The sequence below is a fragment of the Panthera pardus genome, unplaced genomic scaffold (genome assembly GCF_024362965.1).
Source record: "Panthera pardus isolate Hobbes unplaced genomic scaffold, ASM2436296v1 HiC_scaffold_1, whole genome shotgun sequence".
Lineage (NCBI taxonomy): Eukaryota > Metazoa > Chordata > Mammalia > Carnivora > Felidae > Panthera > Panthera pardus.
In genome coordinates this window covers 71,600,111-71,621,962 of record NW_026526654.1, presented here as the reverse complement: position 1 = coordinate 71,621,962, position 21,852 = coordinate 71,600,111, and the positions used below count along the sequence as shown (strand labels likewise).

General features: G+C 43.6%; 1 protein-coding gene and 1 long non-coding RNA gene across 3 annotated transcripts; both read right to left on the bottom strand.

The window, feature by feature from the left end:
* Nucleotides 1–5,110: 5,110 nt before the first annotated feature.
* Nucleotides 5,111–16,371, bottom strand: CCDC70 (coiled-coil domain containing 70). Of its 2 annotated transcripts, none has more exons than XM_053899885.1 (2): nt 16,354–16,371; nt 5,111–6,009 (listed from the first exon to the last, which is right to left on the bottom strand). In XM_053899885.1, exon 2 carries the CDS (start codon nt 5,960–5,962, stop codon nt 5,261–5,263), a length of 702 nt encoding a protein of 233 aa, XP_053755860.1. In that variant the 5' UTR covers nt 5,963–6,009; nt 16,354–16,371; the 3' UTR covers nt 5,111–5,260. The 2 variants fall into 2 exon arrangements, with proteins under 2 accessions (XP_053755860.1, XP_019303183.1); XM_019447638.2 differs by lacking the exon at nt 16,354–16,371 and adding an exon at nt 11,947–12,129.
* A 793-nt stretch (nt 16,372–17,164) lies between these two features.
* Nucleotides 17,165–20,706, bottom strand: LOC109265840 (uncharacterized). Its single transcript, XR_002079368.2, has 3 exons — nt 19,222–20,706; nt 17,828–17,875; nt 17,165–17,518 (listed from the first exon to the last, which is right to left on the bottom strand). It is a non-coding gene; the product is annotated as an uncharacterized LOC109265840 (long non-coding RNA).
* Nucleotides 20,707–21,852: the final 1,146 nt, after the last annotated feature.

The window sequence follows — 21,852 nt, the reverse complement described above, 5'->3', positions numbered from 1 at the left end:
GTGATGCATTTATGTGCCAAGGAATGCTAAAGACTGCCAGCAGCCACCAGAAGCCTGTAGAGTCATGGGATGGGTTCTCAGAGCCTCCGAGCCTTCAGGAACCTCCCCTGCCAGCACTTTGATTTCAGACTTCTGATCTCCAGAACTGTGAGATGATAAATTTCAGTTGCTTATGACTCCAGGTTTGCGGTTATTTGTTAGAGCAGCTCCAGGAAATTCATACAGCTGCCCTCTGCTAAGTGAAGAAGCTGGCACCAACACTGGAACAGGGGTAGGGGTAGGGGTAGGGACTGCCCGTCTGAGCCCTAAGCTAGGTCAGGTCCCGCTACTTTTGTGACTATTAACAGTAATGAGGTATGCATGTCCCTTTGTTCTTCTGGGTCTGAGTTAAACGAGAAACTACATCATAAGTGCCAAAGAGGAGAATTAGACCTGTCACGCTGTATGGTTTTTGAAGAACAGAAAATGCTATTCAGCCTTTAGGGCACCCACTAGCTTTTAAGAAACACATAGATATGCTGAGAAGAGTCTAGCAAATTCCAGGTTAACAAGCATTTTTTCTCAATGTGCCATTGGCCTGTGCTCCACAGTAAATTTTTACCAGCTGGACATTTTTTTTTTTTCCTTACTCAAAGTTTGTATCACTTTGCATTTTGTGTAGCTCTGCCCACCTCCCCGGAGGTGGGTCTAGACTATGGGGACAGTATCCAGGCTTATGCAGAGAGGACAGAGAAGTTAGCAAGGACTTCCTTGGGTCACCCCAGGTGCCACCTCTTTGATGTGTGGTCTCTCCTCTTCATACGTGTCCAGCAAACAGAAGCTGGATGCACTGCTCTGGGCCACGTGCCCCTACGCAGGTGATCTATGCCTGGGCTGCAGAGGAAAGGCACAGGACGCTGAACTGTTCTTTCCCATCCTAACTTCTCAGAAGGAGCCTGGGCCTCAAACCAAGTTTCTAACACTTGCCGACAGGGACTTCTGCAGTTAGAAAGTCCGCTACTTCTGGGGCGCCCGGGTGGCTCAGTTGGTTAAGCGTCCGACTTTGGCTCAGGTCATGATCTCACAGTCTGTGAGTTCGAGCCCTGTGTTGGCTCTGTGCTGACAGCTAAGAGCCTGGAGCCTGCTTCGGATTCTGTGTCTCCCTCTCTCTGTGCCCCTCCCCTGCTCATGCTCTGTCTCTCTGTGTCTCAAAAATAAATAAAACATAAAAAAAAAAAAAAAGAAAGAAAGTCCACTACTTCTGTAGCTGAAGAAACAGAGGCTCAACCTGAGCCTCAAGCTCTTAGCCATGAGCAGCAGAACTGGAAATAGAATCGAGGCCTTTGATTTCTATCCCAGAACTTTTTTTTTTTTTTAACTACACACAAATGTTTTTCTAGAATTTAGCTTGCATGAGAATCATCTAGAAAACATGTTTTAAAATACAAGTTTTAAGGCCTGGCTCCCAGAAATTGTGATCCACTCCGGGGTGGAGCCCAGGAATTGTCATTTTAGCAAGCAATCCTAGGTGAGTCTGATGTGTGTGGCCCACGGCCTAAAGATGTAATGACAGCCCCCATGAACAGATCACCTTTCCCTGAGAAACCCACTGCACTTCAAAAACGCTATCGTTCCCCTTCTGGCAGGTTTAGGGAAGAGCTTCTGGGTGGGTTCAGGCTTGGAGGGAAGACGACAATTCCTCAGAGTGAGTTCAATGGCAAGGTACTAGTTACGGCAATAGAACCTGTCTCCAGCACTCCTGGATCTTCCAGTGTCTGCAACATGATTCTGGAATAAAGATGACTTCGGCTCTCCCAGCTGGACGAGCGGGACCCCGAGATGGCCTAGATGATATGTTCCCCGCCAGAGGATCAAAGGAGAGGCGAGCTGCTTCGAGATGTCTGCCCATGCCTTAGGTCATGGAACACCCAGGAGAACCCTCAGGAGCTCAGTGATGCCATCGTGGTGCCATCTTAAAGAGGAAACCAGCTTTCACTGCTGTTCTGACTGTGAAGAAGTCTATCTGCATGTGGGATAACACTAGTAAAAATAACTCAGAAGTTAGAAGCCGCTTTCACGGACATTATCTGCATCCTTTCTGTGAGTCTATGTGAGGGCCCAGTGATTCCCAGTTATTAGCCTACACAGCTCACTTAACCTTCTGTTTTCTTTTGTCTAAATCTTGGCTTTTGTTTCATATCTCTACAGATCTTCCTCTGTGTTTAACACACTCAAGTGGGGTGCACTGTTGGGGTGCTCTCAGAGAGGCAGTCCTGCCTACCCTCCTCCTTCCTGGTATTGGTCCAAATTTTACAAATAATTACATTGTGATTATTTGATGATTGTCCTCCCCTCTGGGCTGCGAGCTTCACGTACACTCCCAGACATAGCCCAGAGCTGGCAAGGCACAGTGGTGGGTGAATGAATAAACAGATGACGAAATAACTGACGAATCAACCCTTTATGTAACAAAGGGCTGTTGGCTGCACAACTTTTTGTTGGGTGACAAGCGAGAAGGGTTGAGTTCACCCAAGTGCTGACCAGGCTTGGAGAACTTGCCCCACGTGGCAGATAAAGGGGTTCTGCCACGTCTCAGACTACACTCTTCATCTCCCCTCAACCTGAATACACCCCATCCTGCTCTCCCTTGCCCTCCTCCCAGTGATGGGCACAGCCATCCCCTTTTTCACATCATCCTTGACACTGGCCTCTCCCACACTGATGAAATCCAGCCCATCCCCAGCTAGGTGACTCTGATCGACCTCCCCAAACTCCTTCACAAGCTGCCAGCTCCTCTTCACCCACACCTCACTGACACCAGTGTCACTTCTACAGATGTGTGCCTCCAATGTTAAAGGCCCTGCAAATCACCCAGGGACCTTGTTAAAATGCAAAGCCTGATGCAATAGGTTGGGGCCTGAGATTCTGCATTTCCAACAAAGTCCCAGGTGAGGCCAGTGTTCCTGGTGCACAGACCACACTTTGAGTAGTCAGATGTCATTTCTAAAATTTAAATCTCATTCCTTCCTTCCTTAAAATTCTTCAGTGGCTCCCTATTGCCCACAAGACCTTATGCCATCAGTTTTCTGCCTTCTTGTCCAATCCACGGTTCTGCATATCTCCCATCTTTGCAGTTCCTCAAATGGTGACATGTTCTCTTGTGCCTATGCTGTTCCTTCTGCTTGGAATGCCTTCCAACCTCTCAGGCTCCCTCCCCTAGCTAATTCCCACTGGACTGTTAGGATTCACCCAGTCATCACCTCTGCCAGAAAACCTTTCTAGATTCCATCCACTCACTCCCCAATGCCAGAGTCAGCTACAAGGCATCAAAGGAGCACTCCTGAGATCTCTCACGGGTCTCATCACCTTGGGATGGACTGGCCTCTTTACCTGCTTGTCTCCCCACCTAGACTTAAGAAACAGAGCCCGGGACAGTGCAAGTTCACAGCTGTTTGCTGGAGGAAGGATAGACTCGCAGAGGGACACACCTGTCCTCTCTGGGCTGCCCCTCAAGTTCTCTTCAGTTGGCACCTGTCTCTTAAATTGTTTCTATGGAATGCTGTTAAAAGAGGGGGGGTCTATTTACCACACCCCAGCTCCTGCCTCCACCAGATTTATGTCTCTTTGGCCTTAAGATTAACAATTTTCTTTACTTTTGTTTGCAGCAGAATACTGGGGATCCCTGAATCGGCAGCTCTTGCTGCACTGGGGTTCCCACCATTCTGCACACCATCCACTGGACAGGTCTTCTTGAGTCAGAAGGCTGGCCCTGACTCCTGAGAATCAGACGCCTTGCCAGACACCCCAAACTTTCCCAGAGTGATACAGAGCCACCGAGGCCTGGCTGTTCCTGGAGTGAGCCCATTCTCCTATTACCAGGAACGTTTGCTCGGTACACCTAGGGGCCCCCATCCTCTCCTCTCCCTATCTCTTCACTGCTGCCCCAAACTCTGGTGAAATTCCAAAGTGCTGTAAGGCTCACCCAAGCCCAATGCCATTATTGGCTGACCTACTCTAAAGCTGTGTTCCATGATCTAGGGCTGTCATTAGAAAAGGAACAGGACCAAGAGGCAGATGGTGTGAGTTCTAATCCTGGTCCTTCCGTTTGCTACCTGCCTGGCCATATGTAGTCACTTTGCTTCTCTAGGTCCCTGTTTCCACGTCTGTACAATGGGTTTATGTACCTTCCTTGTCCACCCACAGAGTTGTGGTGCTGGCTACATGAGTTGGTGAGTGTGAAAGTGCTTGTCAAGCAGGAAGGGATGTGCAAAGGCTAGGTAAGTAGAGGCATTAATAAAGATGAGGGCCAGGCCTCAGAAAGGGGGGAGGCAGGTGTTTGCCTTTACATGTCTCCACTTCCACCTTCTGTTCGTTTCCATACCAATGCCCACAGAGACCATCTAATCCCAGAGGAAAAGCTGGGTGTGTAAGTTGCTGACCACATGAGTGTACATTCATTGAGTGTATTACCTCCTTGGGGCATTTTAATTTTGAATGAAGGAGAGAGATTCGAAGGAAGGAATTGATCCTGTAGTGAGGCCTGTGTGAATGGGAACACATGTGGCAGGGAGACTGTCCTATGTGGAACACTTTGACTTCACCGGCAGGGAAGGGCCTTGCTCTAGAGCCCTTGCCTTATGCCCCGCCCCTTTCTCAGGCTACAGAGAACTGGAATTGAGAAGTTTGCTGGGCATTGGGAACCACAAGTGACAGGACCATTAGGGAATTCAGCCTGTGTGTTCTAAAAGGCCTGCAGGGACAATGAAGCACAATGAAGGCACTGTGGCCTTCTCTGAAAAGCTGTCAGCCTGCTCCAGGCCTCTAAGCCTGCTCAGAGTGGAAAAGAATGATTGTCCCCCAGCACACCAGAGGCATAGGTGACTCAGCTGCTCTCTGTCCCTATGTGTCTCTAACTGGAGTTGTCTCAGCCTCTCTTCTCTCCCATTCTGACTTTTAAAGAGAGCTGTAGGGTCTCTATTCACAAACACTCACACATGGTGGGCTCATGGTGAAGTGCCCAGAACCAAGTTCTATACAGATAGCAGTACAGCCTGGAAGGTGGAAATATGGCCTTGGATAATCACAAAAGTGGGAAAAAAAAAAAAAAATGAAGCAGGCCTTATTGAAGAAGTTGTTTTCCCAAACCTCTTCTCAGGACTTTATTAGGTCTTTTGAAGCAAGGAGACAAACAAGTGCCTATTTTCTCCAGCACGTTGGGTCACCCTGGACTTGAATCCCTATCCAACAGAGTCTGGACCCCATGTCCCTTCATGTCCTGTTCTCACGCTCTGCCTCGGAAGAGGGCCAGTGATTGGGGCCCTCCATTGATGTTGTGGTGCCTGTCTTCAGGTATCTGCTCCTCAGCAATATGGCCACCACCTTCTACCCAGAATGCTTTCTCCTCTTCCCAGAGGGCATTCTCTTCCTCCCAGAGGGACTTTTTATCCTCCCACAGGGACTTTTCCTCCTCAAGAAGAGCTCTTTCCTCCACCCACAGGGCTTTCTCTTCCTCCCACAGGGCCTTGTCCTCCTGAAAAAGGTTCCGGTCTCTTTCCCATAAGGCATTGTCCTCTTTCCAAAAGGCCTTATCCTCCTTCCAAAAGGTACGGTACTTTTTCCAAAAGGTTTTTTCTTCTTCCCGGAAAGATTTTTCCATTTCCCAGAAGGCTTTTTCCTCTTTCCAGAAGGTCTTCTCTACTTCCCAGAAAGGTCTCTCCTCTTCCCAAAAGCCCAAGATCTGACCCCGGAAAGCATGGATCTTGCCTCGGAAATTCCACATCTTTTCTCTGAAGTCTTCTATTTTCTCAAGAAAAATTTTCATCTCTTCCCGAAAAGCCTTATCTTCCTGCAACTTGCAGATTAGTTTCTTCTGGCGTATGTTGGGTGAGGATCCCACCATTGACCGAAAGCAAGCAAGCCCCATCCATTTGCTCACTTTGAAGGGAAACATCTTCTTAGTTAGCCAGAATGGTGGGGTGGCCATGATGGAGGACAGGACTGTTGGCCAAGTCCAGGTCAGCTGGTCAAACCCTGCAGGGGCAGTACAGAAAAAAAGTTCATGAGTATTACATGCCAGAGAACGAGCCCTTGGGTCTGTATTATCTGATTTAGGAAAATTTAACCATTTCTCTCTTTGACCCATCGCATGTGTTTGTGAGAGATGAGATTTGGTAGAGAAACATGCTGGCTGGTTATAGCTTTGGGCTGAAGAGGGAGTCAATACATTCAAAGTCAAAGCCACTGAAGTCATAGAATCTCGGCCAACAAGGACAGGGATGCTCAACTAGGATATCAGAACACACAAGTGTGACACGATCACTTCAAGGGGTGTGTCACAGTTTTCTTTTACTTTTAAATAATAAAGTACTGCAGCCCCTCAATGCTTTGCTTTTGTTAAACCAATGAGAATTCATTTGAAGTTTCGGCATTCTCACTTGGGGATCGCTCATAACCTTCTCACGGCCATGCTCGCAGCAGGGTGCCACAGGTGTGAGTGTTCTGTTAAGGCCACCTGAAAAGCAGAGGGTGAGACCCACTGGCCTAGGGGGTACTATTTTAGTAGAAGAGTCTATTTGGGGGACAAAGACTTAAAACAGTAAGGTAAGAGACGATGCCAAATGTTAGCAAGGATACAAATAAGAGGAGCTCTCACAATATCAAGTAATACTCAACAATAGGGAAGAGGCTATATGACTCAGTAGCTCCACTTCCAGGTATGTACCCTGAGGAATCTTATGAATTGTGACCAGGAGACATGTACAAGAATGTCTGAGGAGACTTGTTCATAAACGCTCAACTGCAACGATCCAATGGCCATCACAATAGAATGGAATTTAAAAATGGTAGTATATTCATGCAATGGACAGCACAGCTATGTGCAACAATGTGGATGAATAGTATAAACATAATTTTTAAAGAAAGAAGCAAGATTGGGGCACCTGGGTGGCTCAGTCGGTTAAGTGTCTGACTTGGTTTCGGCTCAGATCATGATTTCATGGGTCGTGGGATTGAGCCCCACATCAGGCTCTGCACTGACAGAGGGGAGGCTGCTTGAGATTTTTTCTCTCCCTCTCTCTCTCTCTATGCCCCTCCCCTGCTCTCTCTCTCTTCAATAAACAAACATATAAAGCGAGAGAGAGAGAGAGAGAGAGAAACGCAGGATCAAAGAATTTCAAAGAATAAAGTTCCCAAACAGGAAAAACTAAACTCTGTTGTTTATATACTTAGGTGATAACACAAAAAAGCATAGCAAAGAAGTGAGACCCATAAGTCGAGATAGTGGTTGCTTGAGAGGGGAGGATGGGATAGGGAAGTGGTGGTGGTGATTAGGTGAGGACATGAGGAGGGCTCCTGAGGAGCTAGCAGTATTCTATTTCTTTACTGGGGTAGTGGTTGTAGGTGTGTTCATTATAAAAATATGTTAAGCTGTAGATATATATTTCAAGTACTCCGATAAATGTATTATATTTTACAATAAAATATAAGCTAGGGAGAAAGAAAGGAAAGACAGAAAGAAGAAAGGGAAGTGAGGAAGGAAGGGAGAAAGAAAAGAAAAGAAAAGAAAAGAAAAGAAAAGAAAAAAGAAAAGAAAAGAAAAGAAATAAAGGGAGGAGAGGCAGAGAGAGAGAACATTGCCATATATCTGAGGTATCAGATATCAGCACTCTCCAGACTACAGTAAGTACAAAGGTGGGTCAAGCGATGAGAAAAAGGGCTGGACACAGGAGAATGATCAGAGGAAGGGAAGACAAAGGGTGCATGTACCTGGTGAGGGCATTAATTTCCATTTTGAGCTTTCCGGAAGGAGCTGCCGGGGTCTGGCCTCACTCCGTGGGCCTTGCTAAGCACCACATAATGGAGCAACATGACTTCCCTTTGGGAAGTCCCTCTGGGCTTTCTTCTTGTTTTTCCATTTTCAGACTCGGGATCAGGGAGTAGGGGAGAAGGAAGGACACATAGGTGGAGTGTGTGTGTGTGTGTGTGTGTGTGTGTGTGTGTGTGTGTGATGAAGGGATAGACGGTGGCATCACCATGTCCACCCAGCCACACAAGCCAGAAACCTGGAGCTCATCCCTGACTCCTTCCTTTTCCTCACCAGACTTTGAATCAATCATCAACCCTCCCAGTTATGATTGTTAACATTTCTTGGAACCATGCCCTCAGATTCATGTCATTGACCACGGCTGCTTTGCACCAGGACCCCTGTGACAGTCTCACCAGTCTCTCTGGTATTGACCTTACCCTCCCATCCACCCCTACTGTAGCCTCAGGGGTGTTTCTAAGTTTCTTTATTTATATTTTGAGAGAGAGAGAGAGAAGGCGAATGCTCAAGAGGGGGAGGGGCAGAAAGAGAGGGAGAGAGAAAGAATCCCAAGCAGGCTCTGCACTGTCAGCACAGAGCCGGACACGGGGCTCAAATCCACCAGTCGTGAGATCATGACCTGAGCCAAAATCAGGAGTTGGATGCTTAACTGACTTAGCCACCCAGGGACCCTGCCCCAGGGATGTTTCTAAAACACGTATCACACCTGCTCGCAAAACTCCGAAGACACCACAGCCCAAATCCAAATGCCTAGTAAGGTCCTCTGTAACCTAACTCCTGCTTGTCACTCCCTTGACCTTCCTACCATCTCCAAAGCTAAGTTTCAGTAATAATGGGCCACATCCAGTTCTCTGGACAAGACCTGCAGTTTCAAGCTTCCAAGCCAAGGAACACGCTGTGTCCTCTACTGATTACCTTTCCTTCTCAGTGTGGCTTGAATTCCTCTCCACATCGCCCCCTCTGAAAGCTACTTGGACCTTCCAGACAAAGTTCATCACCACCCCCTCACTCACTCCTGTTGTTTGCTTGTCATGCTCGGCTGATAATTAGGTGTGGACGTGCCTTGCTGCCATCCCTGTAACCCAGCATCTAAGATGAAGCTGTGGGCATAGGAGGTAATTGATAGAAATGTTGGTTGACTTGAACTGAATTTCGTTGAATTTTGGAAATTTGATTTTCTAGGTTGTATTATGGTTGTCTTATTTATGTAACTGTTGGTATCTTGAGGTAGGGGAAAGTGCGTCCTTCTTCCTTCCTTTCTGCTATGAGAACGCAAAGCAGGCCCTCAACAAGTGTTTGTTGAACTGGATTTGGAAACTCTATAAGCAAAGCCTCAGGGTCAATTAGAGCCCAGGATAGCTGTCAACAACAATCAACTTTCTAATTACAATGTTAGTAACAACAACTCCCTGCACATTTATTTAGCCCTTTTATGCTGGGCACTTTACTGGCATTACCTGTGTAATCCTTTCAACCATGCTGTGAGATAGGCACCTTGATTAACCTCATTATATAACTGAGAAAACTCAGGCCTGAAGTTAAAAACCCATTCAAGCAATTAAGTAGATGAGGCAAGATTCTTCTAGTGAGTGCTAGAAGTGCATTACGTGGTCAAGCAATACTACTTGGAAACACCATCGGGCTGATATTTTAACTAGGAAGGAGTGTGTGTGTGTGTGTGTGTGTGTGTGTGTGTGAGAGAGAGAGAGAGAGAGAGAGAGAGAGAGAGAGAGAGAGAGAATTGTATTAAGCCCCGGACCTACTGATAACTTAATGATAACATTTAGCAATGTGGTCACTAATTTTAAAGGAAACCTCCTTTCTCCTCATACAATCCTGCTAAAAAAAATACACCAACACTCACACTAAAAAGCAAATCAAAGAACACTGAATGTTATCAGTGAAGAAAATATATTTTTCACCAAACAACAAAAAAAGGCTTACAAAAATCTATTTTTATATGTGAGGCTTGTCTGTTTCCAGTTTGCAAAAACGAACAAACAAACAAACAGACAAGCAAAACCATTTCTGTGCAGGCTTCTGACTTTCTTCTGAAATGTTTCCTGGACATATTCCAATGCCAAAAGTAACCACCTTCCAAATTACACTAAAGCTTTATTTCTTATTCCTTGGGCAATGTTTGCACTAACTAGAGAACTCACTGAAACAGTTTAATAAATTCTTTTTTCCTTTGCACCAGAGATCCCCACTGTTCTCTGATTCTGAATTTCCCTTGCCTAGTGGTTCCCAGGCTCTTATTTTCTGGCTCTTTTCATGGCCTCACACTTTCTGCAGGTCTAACACCAGTTGTGGTTCTTGGCAGGCTTTCCCTTCAGCGCTGTGCTCCACAAAGAACCAGTGTCGACATTCATGAGGAGAGAGAACCACAAAGCTGAATGGAGAAGCCAATTCTGGGGGACTGGCTCAGTCCATGGAGTCACTTGAGAATAGGAAAAACTACAAAGTATAGGTCAGTGAGCACTAAATGTTCACTCTCCCTGATTTTCCCCCAGTCTCACTGCCTACTTGGGCAGCGGCAGGAGAGATCTGCTTATGACACTTGTTGACAGAAATAAATGTATTATAAGTCAAGTATTCAGGGACTGTCCCTTGTCAGAAGATCTGGGCTCCTATTTGTGGAGAAACAGGGCCACAGGCTGAAACTTCTTCAGCCTCCAGCTTAGCGTCTTGGCATCCACATCCATTGTTAATCCCCGCCTACAGGCTCCTGGGCAAAGCCAGGCCCTCCCCCATCTCCTCACAGCCCCATGGTGACTTTATTTCCTCAGCCATCCCTCACTCCTGGGCCTTCCTATCTCCCTCTCTGCTCCTTCCGGCCTCTCAGCACACGAACACACTCAAGTCCCTCTCATCTTAACACGACCACTCGACCAGCTGACCACAGAATCCCCTAGCTCTTTCTGCTTACCGTGTGCTAGCCTTCTCCTCCTTGAATACTCTTCTCAAAGAGCAGCCGACGATCACTATCCACCATTTCTGTATTGCATATACAACCCATCCTACAGCAATCTGCCTTTTGCCTCCTTACTCCACTGAAACTCTATTTGTTAAGATCCCTAGAGACGTGCGCATTGTTTAGTCCTTTGTCCTCACTGACCGACCTGTTAGCAGCATTTGACATTAGTCCTTTTTGAAGCTCCCTCCCCCTTGGCTTCTATAACACGGGGTCATCCTGCTCTCTTCCCACTTCCCGGCCCACTCTTTCTCCACCTCTTTGTGGACTCCTTTTCCCGACGGAATGTGTTTTATCCACGGAAGGCGGTGCCTACCTCACAGAGCTCTTGTAGGGAGTAAATTGGGCATTTTGAGTGCCTAGCCCAGTACCTGGCACATAGCAAGTGCTCATTAAACAGAAAGTAAGAATAATTACAATTGTTACTATTTTCTGTCATTTTCAATCTTCTTAGACCAGCATGCCAGGACGATCATGATCTGTCCCCACAAACCATTTTTGCTTTATCTCTCAGCCACCTTCCCTGATGCCTATGCTCTGGCCACGTGCAATCCCTCAAACATGCCAAGTTTTCCTCAGTTTCCTGCCATGTCTGTCTCTCTCCCTGGATAGCCTTGCCTAACCCCACTTCACTTCACCTAGTTAACTCTTTGGAACTCAGTCACCTCCTCTAGCTCTCCTGACACCCCTGTCTCTACCAAATTCAGAGTCAGTATATGCCTCTCCTGTCCCACTAGGAACACTGTTTCACAGCTCTGTGTCCAGCATCCAGTGCAACAGCTGGTACATAACATATGTTAAGTAAATGACAGCTGAATGAAGGGCGGTATCCCGGATTATAATGTTAGAGAAAAATTCATCTGCAAGTTTTTCTCATGACCATTTAAATTATCCTTGAGAGATAAATCAAGCATAATATCAAATACATACATGCGTATTTAGATATAAAGTGTAATATGATATGTGGGTTCAGTGTATCCAACTTATTCCCTACAAGAGCTACCTATGAGGTAGGCACTGCCTTCTGTGGATATAAAAACAAGAATCAAAGAAACACGCCTAGTTTTCAATATTATACTTCAGGGCAGGAACTTACTTTTAAGGAAAATGTTGTATATAACTCTATGCTTAGAACAAATAACTATCCAATCTAAAGCCAACAGTTACTTACTGCTTAGCTGTTTCCCAACTGGGCAGTCCTCAGTAGCCCTCAGAGGCCAGGCAGTCATTGTCACATCACAGACCCCCTGACACTGTTGGCAGTGATCCCTCTGCCCCTCTTAGTCCTGATTCACAGGGTAGGGAGACCCACAATGGGTAAGGGACTTTAAGGAGTGGAAAGAGAAAGACTTTTCCGTCTTCCATTTTTGACTTCACCAATAGGGTGTCACTGTTGATGACTCACAAATGATTGTTACCTCACATTCTACCTGGATTGTATCCAGGGGCAGGCTTCTGGAAAATCCCGTTGCAGTCAGGGGTTTTGTATGTGATGAATCATTTCTCTTGCTGCTCTCGAGATGCTGTCTTTGGCTTTTGACAGCTTGACTATGATGTGCCTATGCATGGATCCCTTTGAGTGTATACTAGAAATTTGTTGAGCTTCTTGGAAATGCAGATTTGGTATAGTTTTTCTTCAAAGTTCAGAAGTTTTTGGCCATTATCTCTTAAAATATTCTTTTTTCCACTTTCTTTATTCTTCTCGGACTCCTTTTACATGTATATTAGCTCAATGGTGTCCTAAAGGTGTCTGGGGCTCTGTTCATTTTTCTTCATTTTTCTTTCTATTGCTTAGACTGGATAATCTCAATTGATCTGTTTTCAAGTGTACTGATTCTTCAGCCAGATCAAATTGCTCTCGATCCCCTCTATTTTTCATTTTTAACTGTAGAATTTCTATTTGGTTCTTATTTTTTAAATAATTTCTATTTATTGATATCCTCTATTTGGTAAGACCTAATTCTCAAGCTTTTCTTTAATTCTTCAGGCATGGTTTCTTTAATTCTTTGACCATATTTATTTTATTTAAAAAAAATTTTTTTAATGTCCATTTATTTTTGAGACAGAGAGAGACACAGCATGAATGGGGGAGGGGCAGAGAGAGGGAGACACAGAATCTGAAGCAGGCTCCAGGCTCTGAGCTGTCAGCATAGAGCCTGATGCGGGGCTTGAACTCAGGGACCGTGAGATCATGATCTGAGCCGAAGTCGGATGCTTAACTGACTGAGCCACCCAGGCGCCCCTTTGACCATATTTATAATAGCTGATGTAAAATCTTGGTCTAGGAAGACCATCATCTCCAGTTTCTCAGATAGTTTCTAACCAAAAAGAGAATAACTCAAAATAATAGTTTCTATTGATGCTTTTTCCCTCCATGTGTAAACCATTCTTTCCTGTTTCTTTGTGTGTGTCCTAAGTTTTTGTTGAAACTGGACATTTAAAATAATATAATTTTAAATAATATCATCTAAACAATATAATATCATACAAATAATACAATATAGCAACCCTAAAAATGTGATGTCCCCCCTCCTCAGGTTCATTGTTTCTTGTTGTCGTCGTCGTTGTTGTTATCGCTATTTGCTTGTTTAGTGACTTTCCTGGACTAATTCTGAAAAGTCTCTTTTTTTTTGTCTCGTGTGGCCACTGAAGTCTGCCTGCTTAGCTTAGTGGTCAGCTAATGATTGAACTAAGAGATTTCCTTGAACTGGCAAGTGTCTTTTCCTTTGCTGAGGGACTCTGTGTAGGTGTGTGTGTTGGGGCATGACTTAGGTGATTTGCAATTCTGCCTTAGCCCTCACTTCCTTGCTTGTGCAGGACCTCAAGGTCAGCCTGAGGTGAAAGATTATGACCCTCCTCAGGTCTTTCTTGGGTATGTACTCAGTCAAATACACGTGACCGTCTAGATTTCCAGAAATATGTTAGAACTTTTCAGAATCTTCATGTTGTTGTCTGTTTTTCCTTTTAAGTTTTTGCTCAGCTTCTTATTAGCTCCAACTGGTGACACTATCACAGGAAACTGAGATATTAAAAACTTGCCACTGGTTTCTTTCTTTTTTTTTTTTTTTTTTTTTTTTGACAAATGCCCTGAGGATAGGGCCATTTGCACAAAATTAGCATTGAGTTAGGTCAAATAAAGACAAGTCCTGTGGCTGGAGCTTTTCAGTGAACTGCCAGACAAGTCAAGTAGTAATAATTCTTTGGAGATGGGGAATTCTTTGGACTCCAAACTCAACCTGTCCTCTTACTTGTCCATTCCAGGTGTCCCAGTCATTGATTTTAATCATTACTCTTTTCTAATATATGTACTTAAGAATGTCAGTTTCGGGGCGCCTGGGTGGCTCAGTCGGTTAAGCGTCCGACTTCAGCTCAGGTCACGATCTCACGGTCCGTGAGTTCGAGCCCCGCGTCGGGCTCTGGGCTGATGGCTCAGAGCCTGGAGCCTGCTTCCGATTCTGTGTCTCCCTCTCTCTCTGACCCTCCCCCGTTCATGCTCTGTCTCTGTCTCAAAAATAAATAAACGTTAAAAAAAAAAATTAAAAAAAAAAAATGTCAGTTTCCCTATAAGTACACTTACTTGGATCTCACATGTTTTGACATTTCACATTAAAAAAAAATATTTTTCATGTTTATTTATTTTTGAAAGAGAGAGAGAGAGAGAGAGAGAGAGCGCATGAGCAGGGGAGGGGCAGAGAAGGAGACACAGAATCCGAAGCAGGCTCCAGCCTCCGAGCTGTCAGCACAGAGCCCGACATGAGGCTCGAACTCACAAACTGAGATCATGACCTGAGCCAAAGTTGGACACTCAACCGACTGAGCCACCCAGGCACCCCAATGTTTATTTATAGTTACACATATTTTTTATCTTTTCTGTTGCTCTTCATTTCTTCCTGCATCTCTATGTTTCTCTTTGAGATCATTTTCTTTTACATCTCCCCAAATCATACCCTAAACCTAAAGTTTCCTTTATTATGGGTTTTGTGATGACTTCTCTCAGTGTTTATTTGTTAAAAATACTTTTATTTTGCCTTCATTTTTATACTATATAACAGATTTTATTATAGAATGGTTTGCTTAACATGTTTCTACTGTGGTATAAACAAATGATTCTTTCCTTTCATTTTTTCATTCTTCCCAGTATTGAGTATTTTATGGCAATAGGATTTCAAAACATTGTAAGAAAGGAATTTTAATGTCTATAAACATAGTGTGTTTAATGTGCTGTTTAACTTATCCGTTCAATCTTTTTTTTTAAGTAGAGGGAAGCTCTGTGTCTTTTTAAAAATTTTTAAATGTTAATTTATTTATTTTGGGAGAGGGAGAGAGCATGAGTGCAGAGGGGCAGAGACAGAGGGAGAGAGAGAATCTCAAGCAGGTTCCATGCTGTCAATGCAGAACCCAGTGCGGGCCTTGATCTCATGAACTGTGAGATCATGACCTGAGCCAAAATCAAGAGTCAGACACAACCAACTGAGCCACCCAGGCACCCCTCAATCTTTACTTTTATTTACTAAATATTATTCAGGTCTAAAACATCCATGTGATTATTTCACACAGTTTTCAGGGTTTTTTTTTTGTGTCACGTTTATTCATCTTGATTTTTAATTCCATGAACATGTTAATAATAGTTCAAAGTGTATGTCTTATTGAAGATCCAGATCTTCTGTGGATGTCTTTCCATTGTCTGTTTTTCTCCTCTTGGTTTTCTACCAAAACTTGTTTTCTTACATGGCTGGTTACTTTCACTGATGTTATCTTTTTCCAGAGGTACTTATTTTTGCTTCTAGTAAGCAGAGAGGCTAGAGAAGCTGATTACTTGATTCCAATCAGGAGTTGATATGATTCTAAAACTGGGCTTTAATCTCTATGAGATATGCTTCTCCAATTGACTCTTACTCCAAAAAAAAAAATGCTTATGATGTTTTCCAGAACATCTCCTCTCTGATACGTCCTTAGCTCTAATTGTAGCCCTCCAAGCCCCTTTATATTGCTGGAACTTCCGTTCACACCCTCCAGCTTTTCATTCACTGCTTTCACTTTTGGAAGCAGCTTCAAATGTCACTCATCTCTACTGACTTTAATCCTTATTCAGATCTTGGCCTCCAAACTTCTCCCTGACTCAGTGTTTCTGAGATGTCCAGCACTGCTACTTGTTCTCAGCAATGTTGTTGTTATGGATGTTACAAGTTACATCCATAACTTGTTCTCAGATGTGTTGTCTGAAACAACCTGGTCAGCCACTGTCCAGTGGAAAACTCATAGGGGGAACTTATAACCAAAGGAGCGACATGATGTAACTCAAGATTGTTGACCTGGCCAGAAGGCCCAAAGTAGATGAAAATAAATTGATTACATAATTGATATAGCTAGCATTTATTGATCATTAACTATGTGCCCAGTTGCTGTTCTAAGTGTTTTTACATGTATTTTCTCACAACAAACTAACAAATTAGATATTATTGCTACTCCATTTTACAAGAGAAGAAAGAAATGCATAGAGAAGTCAAGAAACTTGCCTAAGGTCATGCAGAAGTAGAGCCCACATTTGAACTTAGGCAGTTTTGTTCGGAACACATACCTGTCTGATACAGAAGGTTGCTGTGGTAATGGAGGCAACAGATAGTCTGAGTCATGACTGGTATTGTAGCTGGGGAGTCAGAGAGGAATAGATAGCTACAAGAAATATTTCAAAGAAAGACTCATTAGCTGATCAAAAGAGTTGCATGGGATTAAGATGGAGGAAGTAAGGGCAAGACTAAGGTATGGGGCCTAAGTGCCTGGAGCATGACCATGCGTTTATTAGAAATTTATTGAGATGCAGTTGATTTAGATGAGTTGCAGTATTCTTACATGAATGTATTCTTACATGAATACATTCTTACAGTATTCTCCAGGTTTCATGTAATTCACGATTCATAAAATGTTGGCTGTTCCAAATAAATCTTACAGCCTCTGGGGGGAATGGCAAATGAAATTATTATTGCTGAATGTGAATGGAGTACTGAAAATAACTTGAGCGTCAGCATCAATGTGCTCAGAGAATTGAAAAGGATAAACTTTTCCCTAGTGCTGCCTGCTTTGCACCAAATCAATGGCTCCTGTTCACTCAAGACAGAAAGTTTAGCTTACATTCTGTTCAATATTATTTTTAAAATTTGTATGACCATTACTGCCAATTTTCAGAAAAATGCATATTCATTGTGAAAAATATTAGGAAACAGAGCAAGGATAAAAAAGAAAATTAAAATCATCCATAACCCAGTACTCAGAGGTAACCACGATAAACATTTCGGATACAGTTTTCCACTCTTTTTCCTATGCTTATGGCTAGATATATTCTGTGAGGCTGGTTTTGTGCTGTGCCTGGTGCTTCGTGGCTTGTCTTTGTATGCAGTAATATATCATAAGCACTTCCCCATTTCTTTAAATATTTCTGAGAACATGATTTTTAATAACTGCAAGAGTGCACATTCCCTTATTTTTGGAAATTGATTTATTCCATGAGGAATATAGATTATTTTCCTGGAAGAGTAGGTCAACCCGGAAAATTGCTCACAGAAGAAGACAATGGCAATGTAATCAATCATTGCTGACCATGGCCTCAGTCTCTGTATTGAAAGAAGAGAATTCTTTCTAGCAGTACCAGTTATAGAAAGGGATCATTCATGGGAAGTTGGCCTTGTGAAGGCGGAGACTTTGTTTTGTTCCTGCTGTACTCACAGCACCCATTTTACAAAGAGCTTCTGAAATAAAGCAGAAACACATAACCCAATAGATAAATGACCAAAGGATGTGAATACTTTGGTTGTAGACAAATAAAAATGACTCTATGAAAAAATTTCCAACCACACTTAAAGAGAAATGCAATTGAAAATAAATATTGCGTTTCCTACCTATCAAACTGGCAGAAATCCAAAGGTTTAACAATACACTCTGTTAACACAACTATATAGAAATAGGGCCCCTTGTACAGTGCTGGTCAGGATGCAAAATGTTTCAACCCCTAAGGAGGGGAATTTGTCAGTGTCTAACAAAATTATAGATGCATTTACCTTTTGATTCAGTAGTTCCACTTCTGGAAGTATATCCCACAGGTACACCTATTCAAGTACAAAATGATACTTATAAAGGTTATTCAGTTCATTGGAGTATTGTTTGTAACTTCAAAAGATTGGAAATAATCCACTTGTCCAGCAACACGGGACAACTTAAATAAATTATGGCATGTCACTGAGCAGAGTACTATGCAGCTGTTAAAAGAATACAGCAAAGGTTCTATAGGTTGATATGGAGAGTTCTCCAGGATATATAAAGTGAAAAAATCACCATCAACAAGGTGCAGAATACTGCTACATATTGTATAAAGGAGAAAATAAGAATATATACCTATGTATTTGCTTATATTTGCACAAAGGGATATTAGAAGAAAAACACCAAGCTAATAAAAATGGTTATTTCTGAGGGAAATGGTATAGGGGAAGGGGTAGAAGCAAGACTTTTCTGTGAATACCTTCCATGAAGGCTTTGGTCTTTGAATAATGTAAATGGATAATGTATTCTAAAACAAAAAAAAATCTTAAAATTGGAAACAAACACATGAACATAACCATACATCAAATATTACCATGCCCACATGTGCCTTGAGGTCACAGTGCTTTGACTTTACCTCTTAGTGGCTACAGCCACATGATGTTGGTAGGAAGGCACCATGTGAGATCTTACAATGTATACTGCATGCAGGTGGGTGTTATGGGATGATTTGCGCCCCCCAGAATGTCATATGTTGAAGTTCTAACCCCAATACCTCAGAATGTGACCATATTTAGAGATGGGGTCCTTAAAGAGGTAATGAAGTTAAAATGAGGTCACTGGGGTGGGCCTTAATCCAATGACCGGTGTCCTTATAAGAAGAGGAAATAGGACACAAACATGTACTGACGAAAGACCATGGGCAGACATAGGAGAAGACGGCCATCTACAAACCAAGGAGAGAGGTCTCAGAAAAAACCAAACCTGCCAACACCTTCAACTTGAACTTCTAGCCCCCTGAACTGTGAGAAAAATAAATTTGTTGTTTAAGCCAACTAGTCTGTGATACTCTGTTACAGTGGCCCTAGAAAACCAATACAGCAAGGGCTTTTTATTTGCTTACTGTTTCATTCCTGCACTTAGAACAGTGTCTGGCATATAATAAACATAGTCATTGAAGGAAAAAGGGAAGGAAGGAAGGAAGGAAGGAAGGAAGGAAGGAAGGAAGGAAAGAAAGAAGGAAGGAAGATCTATTCCTATAGTTTGAAATAAAAGTAGGAGAAAAGATCTGTACTTGGAGATTTCCTCCACAAGTGATTTCTATTCTTTTGTTCCTCCTCATCATATTATTTTTATCTCTGAAGAGGTTATCCTTTTGCCTTCCCCTCCCATCCTCTTCCTCCAAAGGATTCCTCACCAGCCTATCTTCTGGAGACTTTCTGTGCACCACCTTTTCTTCTGTGCATTCCTTTGGATCTCTTTGTTCTTGGTGGTTGAGGCAGGTGGATTTCCCAAAGATGGCCTCAATGAGCTGTCTTATTCCATACACTTTTCTTATACTGTGAACTTTCAAAACACTCTCAAGAGGCAGAGTCTGTACCCTCCCCCTTGAACCTGGGTGGATCTTTGGATTGCTTCAACCAAGAGAGCACAGAGGAAGCGATGCTTTGTGACTGGTCAGCAGTAATGTGCTGGGGCCCATGCTACCGGCTCTCCAGTGAGGGTGGATGTCTTTCTCCAGCCCCGTGCCCAGTAAAGTCATGCCAGTACCCTGGAAACAGCCACAGTGGGATTATCTATGGTGCAGAAGCCAGAAAGGACTAGGATCACACACACACACACACACACACACACACACACACACACACGCACACACAGGTGGTTGTTAAACATTTACCAGCAAACCACTATTTCTGAGGTTAGATCATAAAAAGTGATTCAGCTTCCCCTGGTTCTCCATCTCTCAGCACATGTGCTTTTAAATCCCAGCCGCCACGCTGTGTAGAAGCCCAGGGCACATGCAGAGGCCACATGTAGTGTTCTGGCTGACAGCCCCACCTGGCATCACCCCCACTCGGCATGTGAGTGAGAAAGCCCTCCCATGACTTCAGCCTCAGCCTCCATCTGTCCGGGACCCCAGTCAGTTCCCAGAACTGAGATATATAATAACAAATGAGCACTGTTTTACACCACGTAGCTCGGAGTGGGGAAACAGCAATAGGTAATCACAACAGTGATGCTCTTCTCTGCTCTTCCTCATGGCATTGTAAGTTAAGAGGAAGGAAAATTTAACATTTTTAAAATGTATCGGTTTTATGTGATAAATCTTCATGCTCAGAGTGAGATTTACTCACTCATTTATTCAACAGATATGTATTGAGTGCTAACTAAGTATCAAACCCTCTGCTCACTCAGTGGTAAGGGTAGAGGAGCTCCCTGCACACAAATACAGACAAAATGGAAACAACCAAATACAAACACAGTATGAAAGGCTGACCATGCAGAAGTGTGTCCAGGAGCCACTGGGATGGTGAAAAGGAGAAAGGGGCTAACTCTTGCTTGTTGAGAGGTGCACAGGAAGCACATAGTCAAGGAAGACATCAGAAAGAATGTCTCGGCTAAGTCCCGAAAGCTCGATGGTGTTCCATGTTATTAGTGGGAAGGTTTTCGCAGACACAGAGTAACCCATAAGAAGGAATGAAACATTAAGATCCTGAAACCCTTGTTTTGCACGACTGGATGTGCCCCATCACTGACAGACAGTTGCTGGAGGCTTGTGATCAGGCACCTTCCTGTTGAGGCATGTTGAGAGATAGAAGCCTGGAAAATAGGTTGAGACCAAGTTATGAAGACCCTTGACTCTATCCTGATAAAAGCTTGTAGCACAATAAGAATTAAAATACTGTTTTAAATCTATTAGAGGTCAACAAATGATGTCATGCTGGATGATAAAACTTTCAGAACTTACTATGTGCCTGTCACTTGGGTCGTTGCATACTGATTTAGCTATGCCTATAGCTTCCGACTGGCATCTGTTCCGATTGGCTGGTGCTGCCGTTCTGATGGGTCAGGGCCCTTGACCAGTTTTTAAGTACCGTATTTTGAATGTATCACCCCTGAAAATATTATTAAAATCAAGGACAGGACAAAGTGGGTAAGCATTCGCCATTTTGTGAGTGATAGCCAATACATCAGACAATGAAATAAAACAGGAGGTATAAATACTAGAAAGGAAGGGGCAAAGCCATAGTTACTGGCAGATGATTTGACTTCCTATCTAAACAAAAAAGGAATCAACTTACAATTTTAGAATTGATAATAATCAGAAAAAATAAGCATATGATGCCGGATCTCTCCAAATTTATTTATGACTTTAATGCAGTCTTGAACAGAATTGACAGAGGATTTCTCCCCCTGGGAAACTCAACTAAATCACCTTTAAAAAAGTAATCTGGACAAGTAAATATGTGGGAAAGATAAGGAGTCTGACCCAGTGTCTTTGGTCTCAAAATTCTAGGTGACGAGAGAGACCCAGCTGCCGGGGTTGGGGTAGGAGCCAGGGGGAAGGCCGCTGTTTCTGACAGGAGGCCAGGGTCTCACAAAAGTCTAGCAGATGGTAGGGGGAGGAGGGGCAGAGGGAAGAGAAAACCCCTGGTAGGTGGGGTTGAGCATTTTCCCAATCGTGACATATACCCCTGGGGACGTTGAGACCATCCTGGACTCGGCAACCAGGAAGAGGTACATGATGACAAGTTATCACTCCTTCCCCTCAAGGCTCCAACTGGACCTGAGTAAAATGATTGAGGCTGGAAACCTTCCAGGGAGTGAGGAAGCAGTCTGCAGGGACGTCTTGTCCTCACACCCTCCCTAGAGCCCCTGGGAGCCCTGAATGTGGAGCTCAAGGATGCCCCAGCATTTTCCTGGAGCACCTTGGACAACTGCCCAGTCCCATAGGGCCCTTTGAACTTTAGGAGTTTGACTGTATTTTTTTTTTCCTTCTTCTTCGCCTCTTAGACCACAAAGTTTATTTGTTCATTTACTTATTTAT